This window comes from Lissotriton helveticus, chromosome 9, assembly GCF_964261635.1.
Source record: "Lissotriton helveticus chromosome 9, aLisHel1.1, whole genome shotgun sequence".
NCBI classification, from domain to species: domain Eukaryota; kingdom Metazoa; phylum Chordata; class Amphibia; order Caudata; family Salamandridae; genus Lissotriton; species Lissotriton helveticus.
The window spans coordinates 1259389926-1259410263 of record NC_136070.1 but is presented as its reverse complement, the minus strand read 5'-3'; the positions used below and the strand labels follow the sequence as shown (position 1 = coordinate 1259410263).

At 45.5% G+C, this 20338-nt stretch overlaps 1 protein-coding gene across 1 annotated transcript in view; it reads right to left on the bottom strand.

Moving 5' to 3' along the window:
- The window catches only part of LOC144783477 (rab GDP dissociation inhibitor alpha-like), a 50824-nt gene that overhangs the window by 14562 nt on the left and 15924 nt on the right, over nucleotides 1-20338 (bottom strand). The window contains exons 3-6 of the mRNA XM_078662437.1: nucleotides 12944-13078; nucleotides 11718-11916; nucleotides 5392-5523; nucleotides 1038-1137 (exon numbers count right to left, since the gene is read on the bottom strand). Of these exons, the coding sequence (XP_078518563.1) occupies nucleotides 1038-1137; nucleotides 5392-5523; nucleotides 11718-11916; nucleotides 12944-13078 (566 nt within the window). The remainder of the gene's footprint in view (nucleotides 1-1037; nucleotides 1138-5391; nucleotides 5524-11717; nucleotides 11917-12943; nucleotides 13079-20338) is intronic.

Sequence of the window (20338 nt, the reverse complement as noted above, 5' to 3'; positions counted from 1 at the left end):
TCTCATGCTGCTAACATTATCAGCAGCATGAGAACAGTGTCTGGATTGGACTGGAGACTTCAATTGCTGAAGAGACCACCCGCGCCTAGGGACTGAACCACGAGGAAGACCAGAGGTGAGCCAGCGGAGAGGGTAAGTACATTTTTCTTTTTTTCTATTCTTTCCCACTTACAGCCAAGCAATGTCTTCAGCCTCAACGGCAGGGCTCTTAGTCGTGGTTTGTTATAAACATAGGTTATAACAAGCCATGACAGACAGCTTTGGCATTGTTGACCTCATGGTGGTCAATGCTTGGTTGATTGCCCTATCAAATATTTAAGGTACCAGCCGCCACTGGAAACTAGAGTTTTTCTCCAGCCTGCATATTTTGTGCTCTGTTGATTAAGTGTTACCATATCATTCTGGGGCAACAGGTCATTTCCTCGAAACAAGAGGCAAAAGAAGAAGTACAACGTTCCCTTCCGAAAGCCCAGCCTTTGACTTAGAGCTACTTGGATATGTGTATTTCATTGGAAGAGGTGAGTCTTTTTGGTGAGAGTAAAGAACCAAGCCCATGTAATGTATCTGACGTAATGGCCCTGATTGCGGATACAGGTTGAAATCGTGACGCTGACCTTCATCTCTATAAGAAGTATCGGTGTGTGAAGTTGCAAATCTTTTTCAAAATATTTTCAGAAATTTGCACAAAATTTAGCAAAACTCATTTCAGAGGGCCTTTTATAATAAATGAATGGCAGGGAATGCCTCCCGATTAAAGTCAAACAAGGAACTGTCTAGGTGAGTGGCTCAAAAAGAAAATGTCTTGCTCAAGTAGAAAGTATCACAACCTAGATATATTCTACTCGAGCCAGATGCCGCGTAAAAAGAGTGTGTGCACAAGTTTGCAACTACAGCCACAAACACACTCACTCACTCATTCCTCTTAAAAACCTCATCTATGGGCTCCATTTCATGACAACAAGCCCTGGAAAAGAACTAGAATGAGGTGACTGAGACACAGTATGCTAAAGTTGATACTCAGTCCATTGGCAAGGTACCTCTCCTTCCGACAGCACTCCGACCACTCTGCCCTTCTCCATGAGGATCTTGTCCACTGGCTTGTTCAGCATGTAAGTGCCCCCATAAGCAGAGCTTAGCCTAGGAAGAGAACAGAGTTAAATACATGCTGCTGGTTAGAGAGGCCCTCTGTGTCTGCATTGACTGAAGTACTTTGAGGAGGAGGGTACAAAGGAAATTGGTCAAATACTTCTTCTCAAAAACACTCCATGCAGAAGAGAGAAGCCCCACTGGCCTGAGCTCTGCTCTACCTGCCAATGCATACAAAGCATTTAATATTTGTCTCAGGACTTAATTATTCATAAGATGAGTACACCTCCCACCAATGGTGATTGGTTGGCACAGGGCAAATCAAAACAACAAGGAGCATATCAGCAACAACCGGCGATAATTATGGCTAAGCGCACGTAGCGCTAGGGTAATTATCGCAGGCTATGGCTGAATTTTATCGCTGAGATAGGGTGCTATTAGCAACGCTTATCTCAAAAGCGATAAAATTCCAGGCGCAAGCTGGCAATTGTGCGATTATCGCTGGAAATACAGCGATAATCGCACATTGTTTGGCGCTACCTTGCTGATAGGGCAGGGCAGACTCAGCCATGATATTCACCTTCCATTGGGTATCATGGTTAAGTCAAACTAAAAGCAGGCGTAAGGAAAGTAGCGGTAACCATGGGTAGCGCTACTTTTCTTATCGCTATGCTTGTTAGCGTGCCCATTGATAATTGGAGAAATGTTGGTTAGCGACATTTCTCCAGTTATTTGGAGCTGGAACGCCCACTTTGCATCTCATTAGAGATGCAAAGGTGGGCGTTACGGGAAAGGGCGCTAAGGCAAGGATTCACGCAATAGCTGATATAGCGATAAAATTATCGCCGCTTTTCAGCCGAAAACAGCCGCAAAAGCGGCGATAATTTTTTATCGCCCCCTTGTTGATATGCCCCTAAGTTCCCCCTCATCCTATCAACAGCAGAGGAAGTGGAAGAGGTGTGGCACAGCAGCCAGGGTGCCTAACTCTGGACTACGGGCTTCATGGTTTAATCCCCGGTGGCAGGTTAGCCCAGCACCATGTGACTCTGGGCAATAGCTTGCTTAATCTTCCCGACAGCCCCCAGCGCCGGGACACCTCTCCGGAGGTAGTTGTGCGATTTACAAATGCTGGTATTTCATTTCATTTCATAAACATATTCGTTGATCTGGTTTAGGTCTGGCTGTTTAGTCTGGCTAGTTATCTTCTGGCTGGCTAGCAGATACTTTGTGACCTGGCAAGTGGCATTTGATTCATGTTTTCCTTCTTTCAGCTTTGTTTAGGTCTTGTGTACCTTCCCAAATACACCTGTACCTTCCTGGTAATCTTTGGTAGGTTTCCTACTTTGCATGGTTTTTTTCAGATGGGCACAGCACAGAAATGTTAGTAAAACTTCTTGCATCTGGTCAGGGTGCCCGCCACCCACGTGTGCTGCAAGGTTGCACAGAGTGCCTTTCGCTCCCCAGCCTCAGCAGGCTCTGAGAGGAGTGAGCACTGGAGTGGTGCGGAGAACAATCCCTGGGCCAAAGAGACCTAGTTAGCCTTTTCCCGGGGCGGTGCCTAATGCATGAGGTGTTTGAGTCAGGCTTCTCAACTTATTTCACTGGATATAGTCATCCTGATGCTTTGCCATGCAAGCAGTTTCCTACTGCCCAGACGCTGAGGGTCATAAGCAGGCATAGATTCTTCTGCAGTCTTTTGGGATGGTGGGTGCTTATGCACTCCAGTCCTCAGGGATGCCATCAGCAGAGAATGAGACAAGTATTTTGGAAGGTATCCACCTCCCCGTTGCCCTTCTGTCCACATTGCACTTTTCATCACTTCTGGTGAGTCGTTCGGTTCGCTTGGTGTGAGAGCATCCATGGCACGAGTGTCCTACACAATGCATGGAACCTCCAGATCTAGCTACACCGGCTATGCATGCTGCCTCTTCACAGAAAACACAAGGACAGGCATAAGAAGAGGCGTGATCCCCTCATCTCCAGGGCGAAGCTTCATCAGTTTGCACGCTGTCTGATGTCCTGGATCAGTTTACAGCTAAGAGGGATGTCTGTGTGTCTTTCCATCCTCTTGGCCTTTCCCATAAACAGGAATTATAAAAAAAGAAAGAGGAGGGAGCAGAATCTGACACAAATAAAGAAGTTTAGAAATTCTACCTCTGATTACAGTCTGAGGAACCTCAGCCCTCTACCATTGGGTGGCTTTGCCACAAGTTCAAAAGAACTTTGTCTCCAAAACTTCAGGTGAAAGATTCCATCAAGGCCTAGGCCCTTCAGAAATGGCAGGACATGGAAACAACTGTGGTGCCCCAGTCCAGAACCTAGATGTACCTTCTCAATGAAGCTGAAATTGTTCCCTCAGACATTGAGAATTGACTCAACGCTAACAAATCAGGAGGGCCCTAAGTGTACAGCTACTAAAGTCAGACGCCTGTGTAGCATATACCTCCCAGTGTTTGGTTAAAGATTCTCAACCACTGTCAAGGGCACTTTGACTGGTTGACACCTGTATCAGTGATGTGAAGGTGGTGTAATTGGTAGTATGTGTCTCAATCGTATTCTTCATGTATATTTAGATCAGGGAATGGAACAGAGAAAGAAAACAAGAAAACTAATAATGAGATATAATACACCAGGTGAGAGAGAGTGCAAACAGGAGAGAAAGAAAACAAGAGAACTTACAATGAAGTATAACATCACAGGTGATTGAGAGTGTAAACAACAGAGAAAGAAAAGAAGAAAACCTACAATGAGGTATAATACATCAGGTGAGAGAGAGTGTAAACCACAGAGAAACAAAACTCACAATGAGGTATAATACACTAGGTGAGTGAGAGTGTAGACAACAGAGAAAGAAGACAAGAAACTTATAATGGGGTATGATACACCAGGTGAGAGCGAGTGTAAGTGTAGTCTGCCAATCAGTGCAGCACATTCATTCACCCTGGAACCATTTCAGCTTGTCTTCTTCAATTTCTGCTCTCCTTTTCCTATCCATTTGCAGTAACCTGTTATGTTAAAATGTTATGTTAAAATGTTTTATACCGCGCACGTTCACCGGAACGGTTTCATGGCGCTCATAACAAATGCAGAGGGTAAGGGCAGGGGTTTACTCGAATGCCTACTGAAAAAGAAACGTCTTCAGTGTTCTACGGAAGCAGTCGTAGGTAGGGCAGTGACGGAAGGAGGGCCGGAGGGAGTTCCAGAGTTTGGGGGCCAGGAAAGAAAAGCAAAGGCCACCATGTTTTTTACGTTTGATTTTAGGGGTAAGCAGAAAGTTATGTGAGATGGAGCGGAGGTCTCTAGTGGGTGTATATCGCTTCAAACAAGAGGAGATGAAGGCAGGCGCAAGGTTGGAGAGGGCTTTGAATATCGTAAAGCCAAGTTTAAAAGTGCAACGTTTAGCCACCGGGAGCCAATGCAGGCTCCGCAATAGCGGCGAGACGTGCTGATGTTTAGGCTGATGGTATACTAGGCGAGCAGCCTGGTTTTGCACCAGCTGCAGCCTGTGAAGGTGGTAAGCGGGAATTCCTGCGTACAGAGTGTTAGCAAAGTCAATTCTAGACATTACAAGAGCCATGATGACAAGGATAAGTGCATCTCTGGTGAGGAATCTACTGATTTTGCGTATCCTACGCAGATGGAAAAAGCAGGATGATGTTACAGCACTAATCTGAAGCTTCATAGATAAATCACCAGAGATGACTACGCCAAGACTCTTCACAGAATTGATAGGACGAGGAGGATTCCCAAGTGATAGGGGCCAGAAGCTGTCATTCCATGGGTTGGCAGACCCACCCACCAGCACAAGCTCAGTCTTGGTGGGGTTTAATTTGAGCTGGCTGTGAGACATCCATTCTGAAATGTCTAGCATGGTGGTTTGAAAACTGGTACGGGAGGAGAAGGAAGTGTCAATGGGGAATATTAGCTGCAAATCATCCGCATAGTTGAAAATTGTGGCAGAGGATTTGCGAAGAGAAACTATTAGGGGATGCATATACAAATTAAAAAGCAAAGGAGATAGGGCGGAGCCCTGAGGGACTCCGCAGGAGAGGGGAGAATAAGAAGCAGAAAAAGTAGACAAGTGTACGGCCTGGGATCGCCTGTCCAGGAAAGATCTGACCCAGTCGAGAGCTACGCCCTGGATGCCAGCATTGTTGACACGGTCGATCAGTATAGCATGATCGACCGTGTCAAAAGCCGCCGACAAATCCAACAGGACAAGGGCTTGAGAGATGTTATTATCGGCAACCTCTGGTCTGCTTCTCTGCTCTGTGTCTTCTTCACTGATCACATTTTCATACTCACCTCGCAAATCCTTGTGGCAGCTCCCCGAGCCCGTACAGGGGGTACAGGTAAGGGCTCTTGGTGTACTTGGACAACGACTCGCTGTAGAGTTTGATGCGTTGGATGGTCTCCAGACAGGGTCTATCCAGGAACCTGGAAGACAACAGCAATATGTCAAGGAGGAGCTTCATCTGCTCTTAAAACTGTTTCATGAGGACACATTCTTACTGCAGAGATTCATAGTCTTTGAAACTTGTTGTATCAAAGCACCCCATCCACCCCATCCAAGCAATCCACCCCAACCACATTATCTAACCCATCCACCCCATCCACCCCATCCAACTCATCCACCCCCTCCACACCATCCACACCATTCACCCCATATAACCCATCTACCCCATCATCACCTTCCACCCCATCCACACCATCCACCCCATCCACACCATCCACACCATCCTCACCATCCACACCATCCACACCATCCACCCCATCCACACCATTCACCCCATATAACCCATTTACCCCATCATCACCATCCACCCCATCCACACCATCCAACCCATCCACATCATCCTCACCATCCTCACCATCCACACCATCCACACCATCCACCCCATCCACACCATTCACCCCATCCACCCCATCCACGCCATTCACCCCATATAACCCATCTACCCCATCATCACCATCCACCCCATCCACACCATCCAACCCATCCACATCATCCTCACCATCCACACCATCCACCCCATGCACACCATTCACCCCATATAACCCATCTACCCCATCATCACCATCCACCCCATCCTCACCATCCTCACCATCCACACCATCCACACCATCCACCCCATCCACACCATTCACCCCATATAACCCATCTACCCCATCATCACCATCCACCCCATCCACACCATCCACACCATCCAACCCATCCACATCATCCTCACCATCCACACCATCCACACCATCCACACCATTCACCCCATTCACACCATTCACCCCATATAACCCATCTACCCCATCATCACCATCCACCCCATCCACACCATCCACACCATCCAACCCATCCTCACCATCCACACCATCCACACCATCCACACCATCCACCCCATCCACATCATCCTCACCATCCACACCATCCACCCCATCCACCGCATTCACCCCATATAACCCATCTACCCCATCATCACCATCCACACCATCCACACCATCCACCCCATCCACCCCATCCACACCATCCTCACCATCCACACCATCCACCCCATCCACACCATTCACCCCATATAACCCATCTACCCCATCATCACCATCCACACCATCCACACTATCCACACCATCCACCCCATCCACACCATCCACCCCATCCACACCATTCACTCCATATAACCCATCTACCCCATCATCACTATCCTCACCCTCCACCTCATCCACACCATCCACCCCATCCACACCATCCACACCATCCTCACCATCCACACCATTCAACCCATCCAAACCATCCACCCCATCCACACCATCCACCACATCCACCCCATCCTCACCATCAGGGAAGAGGTGTGGCGCCGCGGCCAGGGCGACTGACTCCGGAATCTGGGGATCACGGTTCGATCCCCGGCACCGGCGGCAGATTAGCCCAGCACCATGTGACTCTGGGCAATAGCTTGCTTAATCTTCCCGATGGCCCCCAGCGCCTAGAGACCCTAACGGGTGATTGTGCGCTTTACAAATGTGGATATTATTATTATATTATATCCACACCATACACACCATCCACCCCATCCACACCATTCACCCCATACAACCCATCCACACCATCCAACCCATCCACCACATCCACCCCATCCACCCCATCCACACCATTCACCCCATCTAACCCATCCACCCCATCCAACCCATCCACCACGTCCAACCCATCCACCACACCCAACCCATCCACACCATCCATCCCATCCAACCCGTCCATCACATCCACAGTATCCATCCCATCCAACCCATCCATCCCATCCACACTATCCACCCCATCCACCCCATCTAACCCATCCACACCATCCATCCCATCCAACCCATCCACCCCATCCACCCCATCCACCCAATCCACCCCATCCACACCATTAAACCCATTCACACCATCCACCCCATCCAACCCATCCACCACATCCAACCCATCCATCCCATCCACACCATTCACCCCATCTAACCCATCCACCCCATCCACCCCATCCACCACATCCAACCCATCCACAACATCCAACCCATCCGCACCATCCATCCCATCCAACCCATCCACCCCATCCACCCCATCCACCTCATCCACACCATCCACACCATCCACCCCATCCACCTCATCCACACCATCCACCCCACGCACACCATTCACCCCATCTGACCCATCCACACCATCCATCTCATCCACACCAATCCACACCTCTCTTTCTTCTCTAGTTCAAAGGCTTAAAGTGTAATAAACAATTTAACCATAAATTGTTAATATAATTTTATATCTCGTTCATTAGTTATGGCGTGCCACTAGAATCACTCAGACTCTTAGACTAATATTTAAAATAATGAGGATGTTGCTAACATTTTTAATAACAATTATGACACTGTTAACAATACAGATATTATTCTAATAATTATTGGCTTTATCATTATTACTCCTATTGCAAATAATAACATTATTTTTATTTTTAATGCTGCAATCCACAGTATAAACCAAGGAAGCTGGTTATACTAAAACCAAACATACTCAAACATAATTCGTTTCATTTTGATTATTGTTAATGATCTTATCATATCGTTGTTAATGTAAATTGAAATTAAAATAATCATACCTTGTATAAAAATATCAACAATAATAACAACAATAACTATATCAGCAAAAATATTAGTATTAAAAAGAATAAACTTGCAATAGTAATGCTAATAAAATACAAGGCAAAATGATCAATTATTTTTATTGTTATTATTATTATCATTATTAAAATCCACATATCAAAATGAGCAATAGTAAATATATTAATCATTATTATTTTATAATTGCAATTATTATTGGTAATATTATCATTATTAATATTCGTGGTAGTATGACTGTTTACATATAATTATTATTAATATTATCAACAATAATATCAATAATAATAAAATAATCATTACACCTTTTATTTTCTCAGCATTAATATTGCATGTATTATTATTATTATTATTAATATTATTGCTTAATAATACTAACAATAATAATAATAATATAGCACATGGAAAGGTGCACCAGCAAATAGTAGAATTCCAAAATATATTCAAAATATGCTCTTTATTATATTTCTTCAATAATCAGAATAGATCAAATCCAGCCAATGCATTTCGTTTCAACTACTTCTGCAACTTCCTCAGTGCTTAAAGTCATAACATGCAAATGTATTCAAAGATTATATATAGTAACAGTCCATCTAAATTGTATATTAATAGTCCTTCGCTGTAATTCATACCTAAAGTTTGTGTATCTCAGCTGCTGTTACTTTGTTTCTCCAATACTTATGGGTGAAAAAAGTTCTTATTATGGTATCGAACAGAGACTTAGACTCATTCTGTTGATACAAGCAGAGATACACCAACTTACTTTACCTATGAATTACAGCAAATGATTATTATTGTATATTTTAGATGGACTGTTACTATATATAATCTATGAATACATTTGCATGTTATGACTTTGAGCTCTGAGGAAGTTCCATAAGTAGTTGGGTCGAAACACATTGGCTGGATTTGATCTATTCTGATTATAGCAGAAATATAATAAAGAACATATTTTGAATATATATTGGAATTCTACTATTTGCTGGTGCACAATCTTTGATCTGCTGGACAGAGCACCGAACAGCGGCAGTCGCCGGATGAGTAGTGGGCAGGACATTATACATAATGTGTAAACTATGATTGAGGTGCGGTCTGTCTAGTCCGCCGCAACTTCCATTCCCTTTTCTTAAATAATTATAATAATAATGATAATAATTGGCCAATCATATTGTATAGAATTTAGAAGTAAGGTGATCTCTTGTTATTGACCTTTTGAGGATGACAAGACGAGTGGATTCAAATTAGTGGGCGCGTGGTCAACCACAGATCCCACCGGTGGGTGCATTCGTCTGGCGAGCCATCAGAACCATCCTCACTTTCAACCATTCCATTGTCCGTAAGCCACAAGATGAATAGAGCGTACCTCGAATAGAATCTCGCTCGAATGGAATCTCATAAAGGTATTCATGCTATTAGCAACCCTCAGAAACCAAAATATTGGTCTATCTCAGTCCCTGCCATCGCCTTTGGGCCTCCCTCTCACCTAACATCCGAGTTACAACAACTTGCTGTCTCTAGGAGAAATAATAAACTATCTCTTCAACAAAGGCTTCGGCCTGATTACGTACTGGTCAGAATTACAAGTTTGGTTTTATTTAACGCATCTGATCATTATAAGATCGATTAAAATCCTCAACCTTTGTTAAATTTCAGCAGGTCAAACCTGCCGAAATTTTATGGGGAAAAAGCACATGGTATGTGCCAAATCTTGAAAATGTTGGTGCCTTAAACACCAAAATTTGCATCTTACTCCCGAGAAGTTCCTAATAGGTGTTACTTATCGTGCACGATAAATAATGTACCCCATGAGATCGTTATTTATCAGGAGCAATATATGGCACCTAAACTCAAATTCAGGGCCTTTGACTGAAGCTCCAAACTCCAAGTGCAGAGGGCCTGAGTTCCAAGGTATGACACACACCTGCACATGGTTGAACATCACTCCTGTTTACCTACATGACAAAACCATCCAACTTACACTTGTGCACTTGTTCCAGGGCGAAGTCAACAAGGGTGAATCAATGCTAATCACTCAAAAAGATCACGGTTTTATCTTTTGTTAATCATACACGTGCAATGTCTGCACATTGTATAGAGCATACCCAATTTTAAAAAAAACAAAAAAATCTGAAAATTACTTTACAAAAAAATCTGAAAATTACTCCTGTAGGTTTCCTTTTAAATTTGCAGAACATTTCTCATTTTTGGCCACTAGTTTCCAGGAATACAACGGACAAATTGGGATGGTCAGAGGATTCTAGGCATAACCGTGAAAAAATGCGTGATTAGCCACTTACCACAACTCAAAGGCATTCCCAAATGTGTTAATGTAGTTAGTAAGTGTACATTCACGCTTGCTATAAAGTACCAGATTAGCACACTATCTCTTCCGGGAAGAGCCCTTTCCCCTACGCCACCATCTCCAATTTTGAAAGTGGTCACTTTCCATTTCCACCCCAAATATGGATATAATCGTGCCCTTGACATCCATAAACCTCCAACTGCTGCCAGGCGGGAGTGTGCCAGGGAACTATATGTGGATAACCACAAGCAAGTGTGTTTTTTGGTGTTTACACACTTTCAGGTGCATTATCCCCCTAAACACCCCTTACCGGCCTCTGGGAGAATTTTTACTCAAACAAACTAGTGTGTGTGAGTAAATGTTTTTACAAGTGCATATCCACGTTTTGCATCACAAAAGTTTTGTAAAATGTGACTTTACTTTTGTAAAAAGTTCATTCCAGCGCGTAAGTGGAATTTGAGCGCATGTCTTTTTTGACCTCAAATGCTTTTTGGTTTCATCTTTTTGTTTTTTTGCCTTTGAAATTTCAGTTTTGTCTCTTGAGTGCCTCTCTTCAATGCCCATTCTTTGTGAAAAGTGGGGTCATTTTCCAACACTTTTAGCAGCACTTAATTTGAGCTTTAAGCTGTAACTTAGATGTGCTAAGATGTTGGAAATGCATTAATACTGAGGGCCCGATTCACAGAACTAACTTAAGACAAAATCCTAAACTTACTACCTTTGGTATTCACAGAAGTTAGGATTTTGTCTTAAGTTTGTCTTAAAACAGACTTAAAACAGACTTAAGACAGACTTAAGACAGACTTAAGTTAGGATTTTGTCTTAAGTCTATCTTAAGTCTGTCTTAAGTCTGTCTTAAGACAAACTTAAGACAAAACCCTAACTTCTGTGAATACAAAAAGTAGTAAGTTTAGGATTTTGTCTTAAGTTAGTTCTGTGAATCGGGCCCATACTGACTACATCCAGAATGAGTTGGTGACCCGAATTTGACTGCACTATTCTTGACCCCCGCTCCTACAGGGTCCCTAGGAACGCTCAGTGGTGTAACTTGAGTTAAGAGCGCGACTCGTAAGACAACACACACACTTGTCCGTGAGTCATATTTGCACTAGTGTATGATGTACAGGTCAGTACAGCCACTACTCTACACTATAATGACACAAACACATATAGATAGGATCAGCCATCTACTTACTCTTCAGTCCTGTAGAGTGCCAGGGCGTGCCCAGTGAAATCGATGACATCCGGTCCCAGATCAAACTTCCGGTACACCTCCCTCATCGTCGTGCGCTTCGGATCGATGTCCTGGTGCGTCCTGGGGTCCTGCTCCTCGAAATTCACCACAAAGAGCAGGAACTTGCGGAATCGACGCTTTTCGAAAATGCCCATTAGATCTGGAAGAAAAGGATAAAATCATGTTTAGAGCCAGCAGGGCTTTTCAGTCAGAGGAAAAAAATATTAAGAATTAAACCCTAAGCTGCCTAAGAACTCTAGAAAGATTTTGCTTGAAGTGCTGAGGTTGTGTTGTGGCCTAAGGTTTCAGGCAGATATCTTCTTAAGCCCTCGGACAGTGTTGTGCGTTTGTGCTCAGCTCATATACTGCCCAAAGGACAGTCTCCCATTAGTGCCTGAGGCAGATAGTTGCCTACGTTTTGGTAATGAGTTATGTCCAATGTGTTCAGAAATGCACAAAATAGTATAGAATTCGAAGTCCTTGCAACACCATCACAGACGTCATTGTGCCACAGCCTTAAACTTCAAGGACTACAACTTCCTCTGTGACCTAAATCTCGACATTGACGACCCCAACAACAACAACACCGCACAACTACTCAACACTATGAACAGCCACAGACTGACCCAGATTGTCCATGACCCTACACAAACTGCAGGACACACCCTGGAGCCAATCGTCACCTCCAGCAACCGTGTCAAATACAGCCCCGTCACAGAACTCACATGAACTGACCACTCCATCCTCCAATTCAACATCGCCCTGCACCACCAAGATGACCAGTGCTCCCCACCGGAGGTGGAACGAAATTTCAGAGACCAGCTGAACGAATGCCCTCAAACAATCGCATTACCGCCACCAAACTCGAACAAGGAGTTAAGAACTTCAATGCCTGGATCACCAGTTCCACCAACAGTATCAACCTCATCAAAAGCAACACCCAGAGAAAATCCTCCACAAAAGCCAGATGGTACACCCAAGAACTCAGAACAGCCAAACGTGACAACAAACAACTGGAGAGGAGATGGCGCGCCAGCAAGGACAACTCTGACAGAGCAGCGTTCAAGACCACCCTCAACCTCTGCCACTGCCTGCTGAGGGAAATAAAGAAGACAGCCCTTGCTGCAAACATGCAGAAAAGATTAACAAAACAAAAGCTTTTTTGTAAGAGAAATGCTGCTGCTTACCAGAAGCCAGAGCCTCTGCCTCTGTTGAAGGCACCTTATGAATCTTTCCAGATTTGTATACGAAACTGCCTTCGACCACTTTAAAATCCAAGTAGCGTGTCACTTCCGTGTATAGCAGCATCTTCACTAACTGGCCTGAAGGAAGCAAAAAAGGTGAGTTGCCATGGAAGAGAAAAACATTTATTTCAAAAGAGGCAAACTATCTAGAGTAACAATTTTCTTTTCCTAGTTTGAAGGTAAGACGAGATTAAATAAAAAACAGTCTAACAAATTTTATTTATTTAATGTTTTTTCACAAGTCAGGTGCATAAATAAACAAACAAGAAAATTGGGTGTGTTAGAAAGCAGTCTTGTGACACCTTGGACTACAATCATTTTCATCATTTGCCTGTTTCCAATTGTCAGTCATAGAAAGTACATATTCGTTGTAGTCGATTCATGCTCTAGAATCTTTTGGGTACGGTCACGCAAGACTGCCATTACTCTCCTGGTCATAAAAGACTTGCGCTTAATTTGTCGATGCTATGACTGCTCTGGTAGTATGCATGCTATTCTCACATTCATTCTATCCAGAATCAAATACACTCGTTGTGTGAAACAACGGTATGCTGAGGCAAATCTAGACTGCGAGGGTATTGGACAAGGATAGTAGTTATATCACAATATATCAGGCTCAGCGACACTCAATAACTTGCTTAGGTCCATACCAGACAAACTTATATTTTGCATACACATGTATTTACCTGACTTGCTTTTTCCTGGATAGGTGGATATGCAAAGTGATTTACTGGGCACACATGTGAATCGGATGCAAAATATCCAAGATTTGAGAGGGAAACTAGCTGAGAAGAAGCTAAACGTGCTGGCAGGTATCTCCTACATGTGGGAATACCAGGATAACTAGTCCAAGAAAGGATTCCATAAAAAGTATATTTTGGGCCATCAAACAGCCTACCTGTTCCAGCTCTTGGGATAGAAACTGTCATGATAGTGGATAAGTGTAAAGAAAAACACAGAGGTGGGCTTAAAAGTAGTAATAAAAGGAAATTGAGTTGTACTGCAACAGTTCTTAACACAATTCATGCTTCATCGAAGATGGTGGTCGCTGTGGACAAGGATGCCACAAAGTGAAAGTGAAACTAAAACGAAATATTATGAGACTTTGAAATCTCATTTCATGAGATTTTGTTGTAGCAGTTGTCTTGAATCTTCAGTATAAAAGGAGAAAACAAAGTGAATCGAATTGCTTCTCAACCTTGCCGCTGGAGTCTTGGAACCATGGAGATTTGGAGCCATGCTTTATTCTTCACATTGCCTTGGATGACTGCTTATCTTGCCACTACTACTTGTAATGAGAGTCTGGTGGGAAGGTGTAGTTTCACACATGACTGTCTTCTCTTGAACTTTAATAATCTCTTGCAAGGATGCTTGTGCCTCTATTCACCCCACTGAATGAACTTTGCTAGCTGAGAATCGTTTTATAAGAAGTCAGAGACAGAGCTTTCTGCTTATTGCATGTAATTTAATAGGTTGTGAGTGTTTTAACTCTCTCCCTGTGATACTGTGATATTTAATTTGTTTTATTTCAAGAGAGTGTTAGAAATAGGGTTAAATTTTTCATACACATTTTAATACTCTCTTTATAGAGGCTGTCAGCATAAAAAGTAATCACTGAGATATGTTTTGTTTATTAATACACTTACATGTTATACAAAATTTTAGTAGCTGAGAAAGACGTGTTTGTACATCAGGTATTAGTTTGCTTTAAAACAAAGTGATATTAGAACCTAGTTTGTAAGAGTAGTCAAAAAACTGATTGGTTTTATTTTCTTTTGTAGACCAGAACACAGATGTTGCGCTTACTGAAATCTGTCTGATGTGAACAAAGTCTTGGAGCATCTATTTTCCACTCTTAACCCATTCCCCTTTCCCCTGGTTATTCATGCTTCACATTGAATTCATGTAGGTCTGGAGGGCCTTTTGGGAGAGTTGGAGCAAGCATTTTTTTAAAAAATTTCAAAACAAATATAATCAAAATACATTTTGCATCAGATCAGAGCAACATACACTGTGGATTTTTAGCCGAATATCATAAGTGTAATGACATTACCAACATGCAAGAGACGAATTCCCTGAGGCACTACTATGACACCAAAATTAACACAGTTACTAAAGGAGGTGGGGGCACCACTGCAGGGATGGGGCAAGCACGGTAAGCAGGGGAAGCAGGGGGATAGAGGGTGGCAGTTACTGACCAACACAGCGGCCGCCGATGGCGGGGTGCTGGCAGGGAGTGCGGGGGAGGCAGCGCGGCTCAAAGGAAGTCGGGAATGAAGGTATGTCACTAAGGGTCCCCATATGTCGATTGGGCGAGATCTCGCGGGAAGTAAGTCCCAGAATTCAGATAGCAAGGCCTGACATCTCGAGGCATCTTCAAGCCAGTGAGCGAATTGGGGCGCTGGTTTGCAGCCCCAGCACATGGCCACCCTATGCCTAGCCAGAACGAGCAACATTGCAATCAGGCAGCGGGAAGCATCCAGGCAGAATTTAAGAAAACCTAGCAGACACAACGGTGGATCGGGCTGTACCGCCTGCCAGAAATCTGACACCTTAGGGAACAGCCACGCTAGATGAGCAAAATCCGCAGCAGGGGCAGCGCAACGCAACGCATGCAACTATCGTTGGGTATGAGTCCCAATTTGTGAAGCTGAACAGGAGTGCGGTATAGTCTATGTAAATATTTGAAATGAATAAGACGAAGCCGGTTGTTGGGGGACAGTTTCTTCATCTGATTGCAGCAGTAGAGCCAGTCAGCTTGGGGGACATCCATGCCCAAGTCCTCGCCCCTCGCGCTTGATCTGCGGAGATGGAGGGGACGATAGTGTGAGGGCATATAATTTAGTGACTCTTTTATGAGGAGTTGGGGATGTATATATGAAATCAAGAGCAGGCATCGTAGGCGGAGACTGGGGAACATAGGATGTAACTCCCTACATATAGCGCGCAACTGATAAAATAGTAAAGTGTCCAACGGACCAGAAGAGGTGGGAAGAGAATAGAACGTGTCACCGGGATAAAGATCTGCAAATGTTGACAGGCCCAAGTGTGAGGCATGTTTGGACATGCCGGTTGGTTGGAGAGGGGGAAAAGCAGGATGCCACACAATCGGCATGGTGTTAGCCGATAGCATCGGGACGTTGGAGAGTTGGCGCAGTCCGGACCAGGCCCAGCGCAAGGTCTCGACCGTGTCCACCTCCGCACGTGGGCGACTCGCCGGGGCAAACAAGGCAGTAGTCAGTGGCCATGGAGATGCAATGTCAGTCTCCACAGCCAGGTGTGGCTGATAAGGAGAGGGGTGGATCCAAAAATGCAGAAAGCTGGCCTGGGCACTTAAGGCGTAAAGCTTAAAATTAGGAGCGCCCATACCGCCTACCGACATGGGGAGAGTGAGGATATCGTACGCAACCCTGGGCTGCTTACCGGCCCAAACAAGAGAGATGATCAAGAAACAAATTTTACGAAAGAAATGAGCAGTGAGGAGAATGGGGATGTTTAAAAAGAGGTAAAGGAATTTCGGCAGAACCACCATCTTGGCAATGGTTATACAGCAGACAAGGGACAGTAGGAGCCGATTCCAATGTGGAATTTTAGACTCTAGCCAATCCATTGCACGGCTAAAGTTAGACCTCCAGAGGTCGTCCAAGTGCCTACTCAACCCTATACCCAGGTAGCAGGTGGGGCCAGAGGCCCAAACGAAGGGAAAATCCGGCGTACATGGTTTGGTGGCATCCGTAAGGGGGAACAACACGAACTTGCTCCAGTTCACCTGTATGCCCGACAATCCACCGAAGTGTATTATCTCACGCACAAGAGGGCTAAGATTGTCTTGGGGGTGGCGAACATACAATGTGATGTCGTCAGCATACATAGAGACCAGGAGGGAGCGGGCCAAGAAACCTATACCCCTCTGAGTATAATGCTGCCAGAGTCTGGCTGCAAGAGGCTCCATTGCAATGACGAAGAGCATAGGTGATCGAGGGCACCCCTACCGAGTGCCGCGTTCAAGATGGGATCTGATACCGGACCATTGATTCGAAGACGAGCTGTGGGGCGAAGAGATATCTACCGTATGAACATCTTGCTGAAACCAAGGTGTGGTAAAATAAAAATAAAAAAGGGACATTCGGGCGTGTCGAACGCCTTAGTGGCGTCTAGAAGTGCGGCCACAGTGGGGAGACTGGTGTTGATTTGATGAAGAACCAAAAAAATTGTCCTGAGATTTTGCGAGGTGGCCCGACCAGGGATGAAGCCAGACTGGTCAGGGAGAGCAATGAGGGGCTTGAGGAGGAGAAGGCGGGAGGCCACTAATTTACCAGCATTTTATTGTCAGCATTAATGAGGGAGAGGGGGCGATAGGAATCGCGACAGTCAGCTGGTTTGTCAGGCTTGAGTAATAGCGTTATCATCGTTTCACGTAGGGATGAGGGAAGAGGCCATTGTCAAAAGAATCGTTGTACATGGCAGCCAGATGTGGTTCTAAGAGCGATGCTAAAGTTTTATAGAAAGAGGCTGGAAGACCATCCAGACCGGGGACCTTATCACTATGTAAGCTATTTATGGCAGCAAGTGTCTCCTCCTTAGTGAAGGGCTCATCTAAGATTTTCCGATGATAATCCTCCAGCCACACCAACGCAATGGTTTCGAAATAAGGCCTCACGTGAGGGGGGGGAGCCGGTGGTGTAAAGTTGCGAGTAATAGTACGTGAAACGAGCCTTGATTTCCTCAGCAGAGGTGGTTCTAGTGGGGCCACCATCACGAAGAGCCGTAACGTACGATGCAGCGCGGGGGCGTAAAAGGTTAGCTAAGGTCTTTCCAGGCCGATCGCCTTCCCCGAAGCGACGGGCTCGGGCTTCTCTGCGCAGAAAGGCAAGTTCTCTATCAGCATCTTCAGTAAATTCTGTGTGCTTTTGCCTTAAAAGCGCGAGGGTCATGGGCCTGGGGTGGGCCGACTGAGTGGCATCCAGAGCCCTTATTTCAGTTGCAGCTTATCCAAAGTGGTGCGGATAGAACGAAGGACACCGGCCTATTTAGAGATGCACTCGCCCCATATTACTGTTTTGAAGCCTTCCCACAGGACGGAAGCAAAATTCACCGAACCTACATTTAAATCAAAATAGTTGGTGATCGCTGTTTGGATCTCGTCACTGAAGACAGTATCACGGAGTGCATCCGGAGGGAGCCCCCATATGAATGCTCGCTGTGGGGAGTGAGGGAGACGGAGACAAATTTGAACCGGTGCATGATCCGAAAAAGTGCGTGCCATATGAGTGGCAGAGGTGAGCCAAGTGAGGACGTCCGGGGAGGTGATCCGTAAATCAATGCGTGACCAGCAGCCCCAAGCTCCTGTGACGCAGGTGCCCTTGCGGACATCAGGCCACACATGATGCTCATATAGTGAGTTATCAGTAAGTATGGACTGAAGTAAAGAGGTAGCGTGGGGATGGGAAGAGTGGGGGCCAGAACGGTCCAATGCGCTGAAAGAGTAACATTAAACCCCCCCCCCCCCTCCCAGAGAAGAACCGCCAGGCCGAGGGAAGAGATAAGGTGCCATATATGGGTAAAAAGATCGGGATCGTCCGAGTTGGGGCCATACTCAGCAGCGATCGTCATGGGTTGAGTCAACAAGGAGCCATGTAGAATCACATATCTACTGTCAGGATTCGTAAAAATGTCCATCTTGTGTTGCTGTAAGTGAGAATGGATGAGCCTGGCTTTTCGGTGATCGTTAAGACCACGGATGTTCCTGGTCCAACAGATGGTGTTAGTCATGTTGTACTATACCTTGGTACTATACCTTGGCGAAATGAGGCGCAGAGCAAGTAGGACAGGCATCGGGTAGAACCAGATGATGTGTTGCAACATAATGAGTCTAACCGGCAGGGAGGCAGGATGGTCGTCCTTAGCAAATAGTTGGGCAAGTTGGAAGCAAGCTGCATGGGCAGGCCAAGTCATAAAGGAGACCCCCAATGTGCAGATACTGAAGAGGAAATCAAAAAGGGGGGAAAGCAGTGCCATTTGGACAGAGTAGAATGTTGTGCACGGACTTGCTGCAGAGGAAAACAGTAGTAGCAATAAAGTGATGCAATCTGATTATAAAAACCAACAAAAAAAATCCCAAGAGAGCCCCCCACACCCACCACACACAACCCCCCAAACAATGTGCAATCTGCAACCCTGTGTCTGGTCGAGCCACAACAGAGCAGTTGCAGTCAAGAACTTTCTCCACAAACCACCCCCCACTCTGCCAACCTACCCCCAATCCAAAAAAACATTACCAGAGAGCCCACCAACCCCCCACCCACACCAACCCCCCAATCAGGTTGAGATCCCACCCCAGGAACCCACAACTAGGAAACAAAGGAGGCAACAATAGGAAAGGGAACTATCCTGTGAGGGCATGGTAGAGTTCGGCGAACTCCCCCACAGTGAAGCAGGGTGACCAAGTTGAAATAACGACAGATCACATTTGAGGAAGAACATGCCAGAATGTCACTGCTCTATTCAGCCATTGTCAATGAGGCAATCCAAGGTGACAGGCTGAGACCCAGATGGCGATGAACGGGCCGATTTGTCGAGCTTCTTAGCAAATGTGAGAGCGTCTTTCGGGTCAGGGAATATAAGAGTTTTTGCACCCTGCCGGACTCTCAGCTTTGCCGGATAAGCCAGTGAATAGGAGACCTCGTGTTTCTGCAGAATCCGCTTTGCAGGGAGGAATTCACGATGGGCAGCCTGGACAGTGAGGGTATAGTCTGGGTAAAATGACAGAGAGTTTCCTTGGTGGTTGATTTTGCCTATGTCACAATCAGCCCGAAGAATGGCGTCCTGGTCTCTAAAATTTAGGATTTTTGCAATAATGGGGCGAGGAGGCAATCCGGGGCCTGGGCGTGGGCCAAGGGAGCGGTGTGCGCGTTCGAGGATGAAAAATGAGGAGAGAACAGCACTGAAGAGTTCTTTGACTAGTTGCTCCACAAAGTCCTCCATGCTGGAAATATTGGTGGCTTTCGGCACACCCGTTATACGGAGGTTGCTCCGATGGGAGCGCGCCTCTAAGTCCTCATTTTTGTTCCGGATGACCTCCAGGATTTTATCCACCTGTAGCAGTTTCTGTGGCTCTGGGCGGCGGACTCCTCGATGTCAGAGACCCTGGACACGACGTGGAGGAGTCGATTGTCGTGAGAGTCCACATGGGCCTTTACTGAGTCCAGACGAGCAGAGAGTTGGTCCAGTTGGGCCGCGATTCCAGTGACCGTCGATTTTATGTCGAGCATGATGGCCTTCAGGTCACCGTCACGGGCCGGAGGCGTATCCATGGTGGTCGCACTATCACCAAAATCC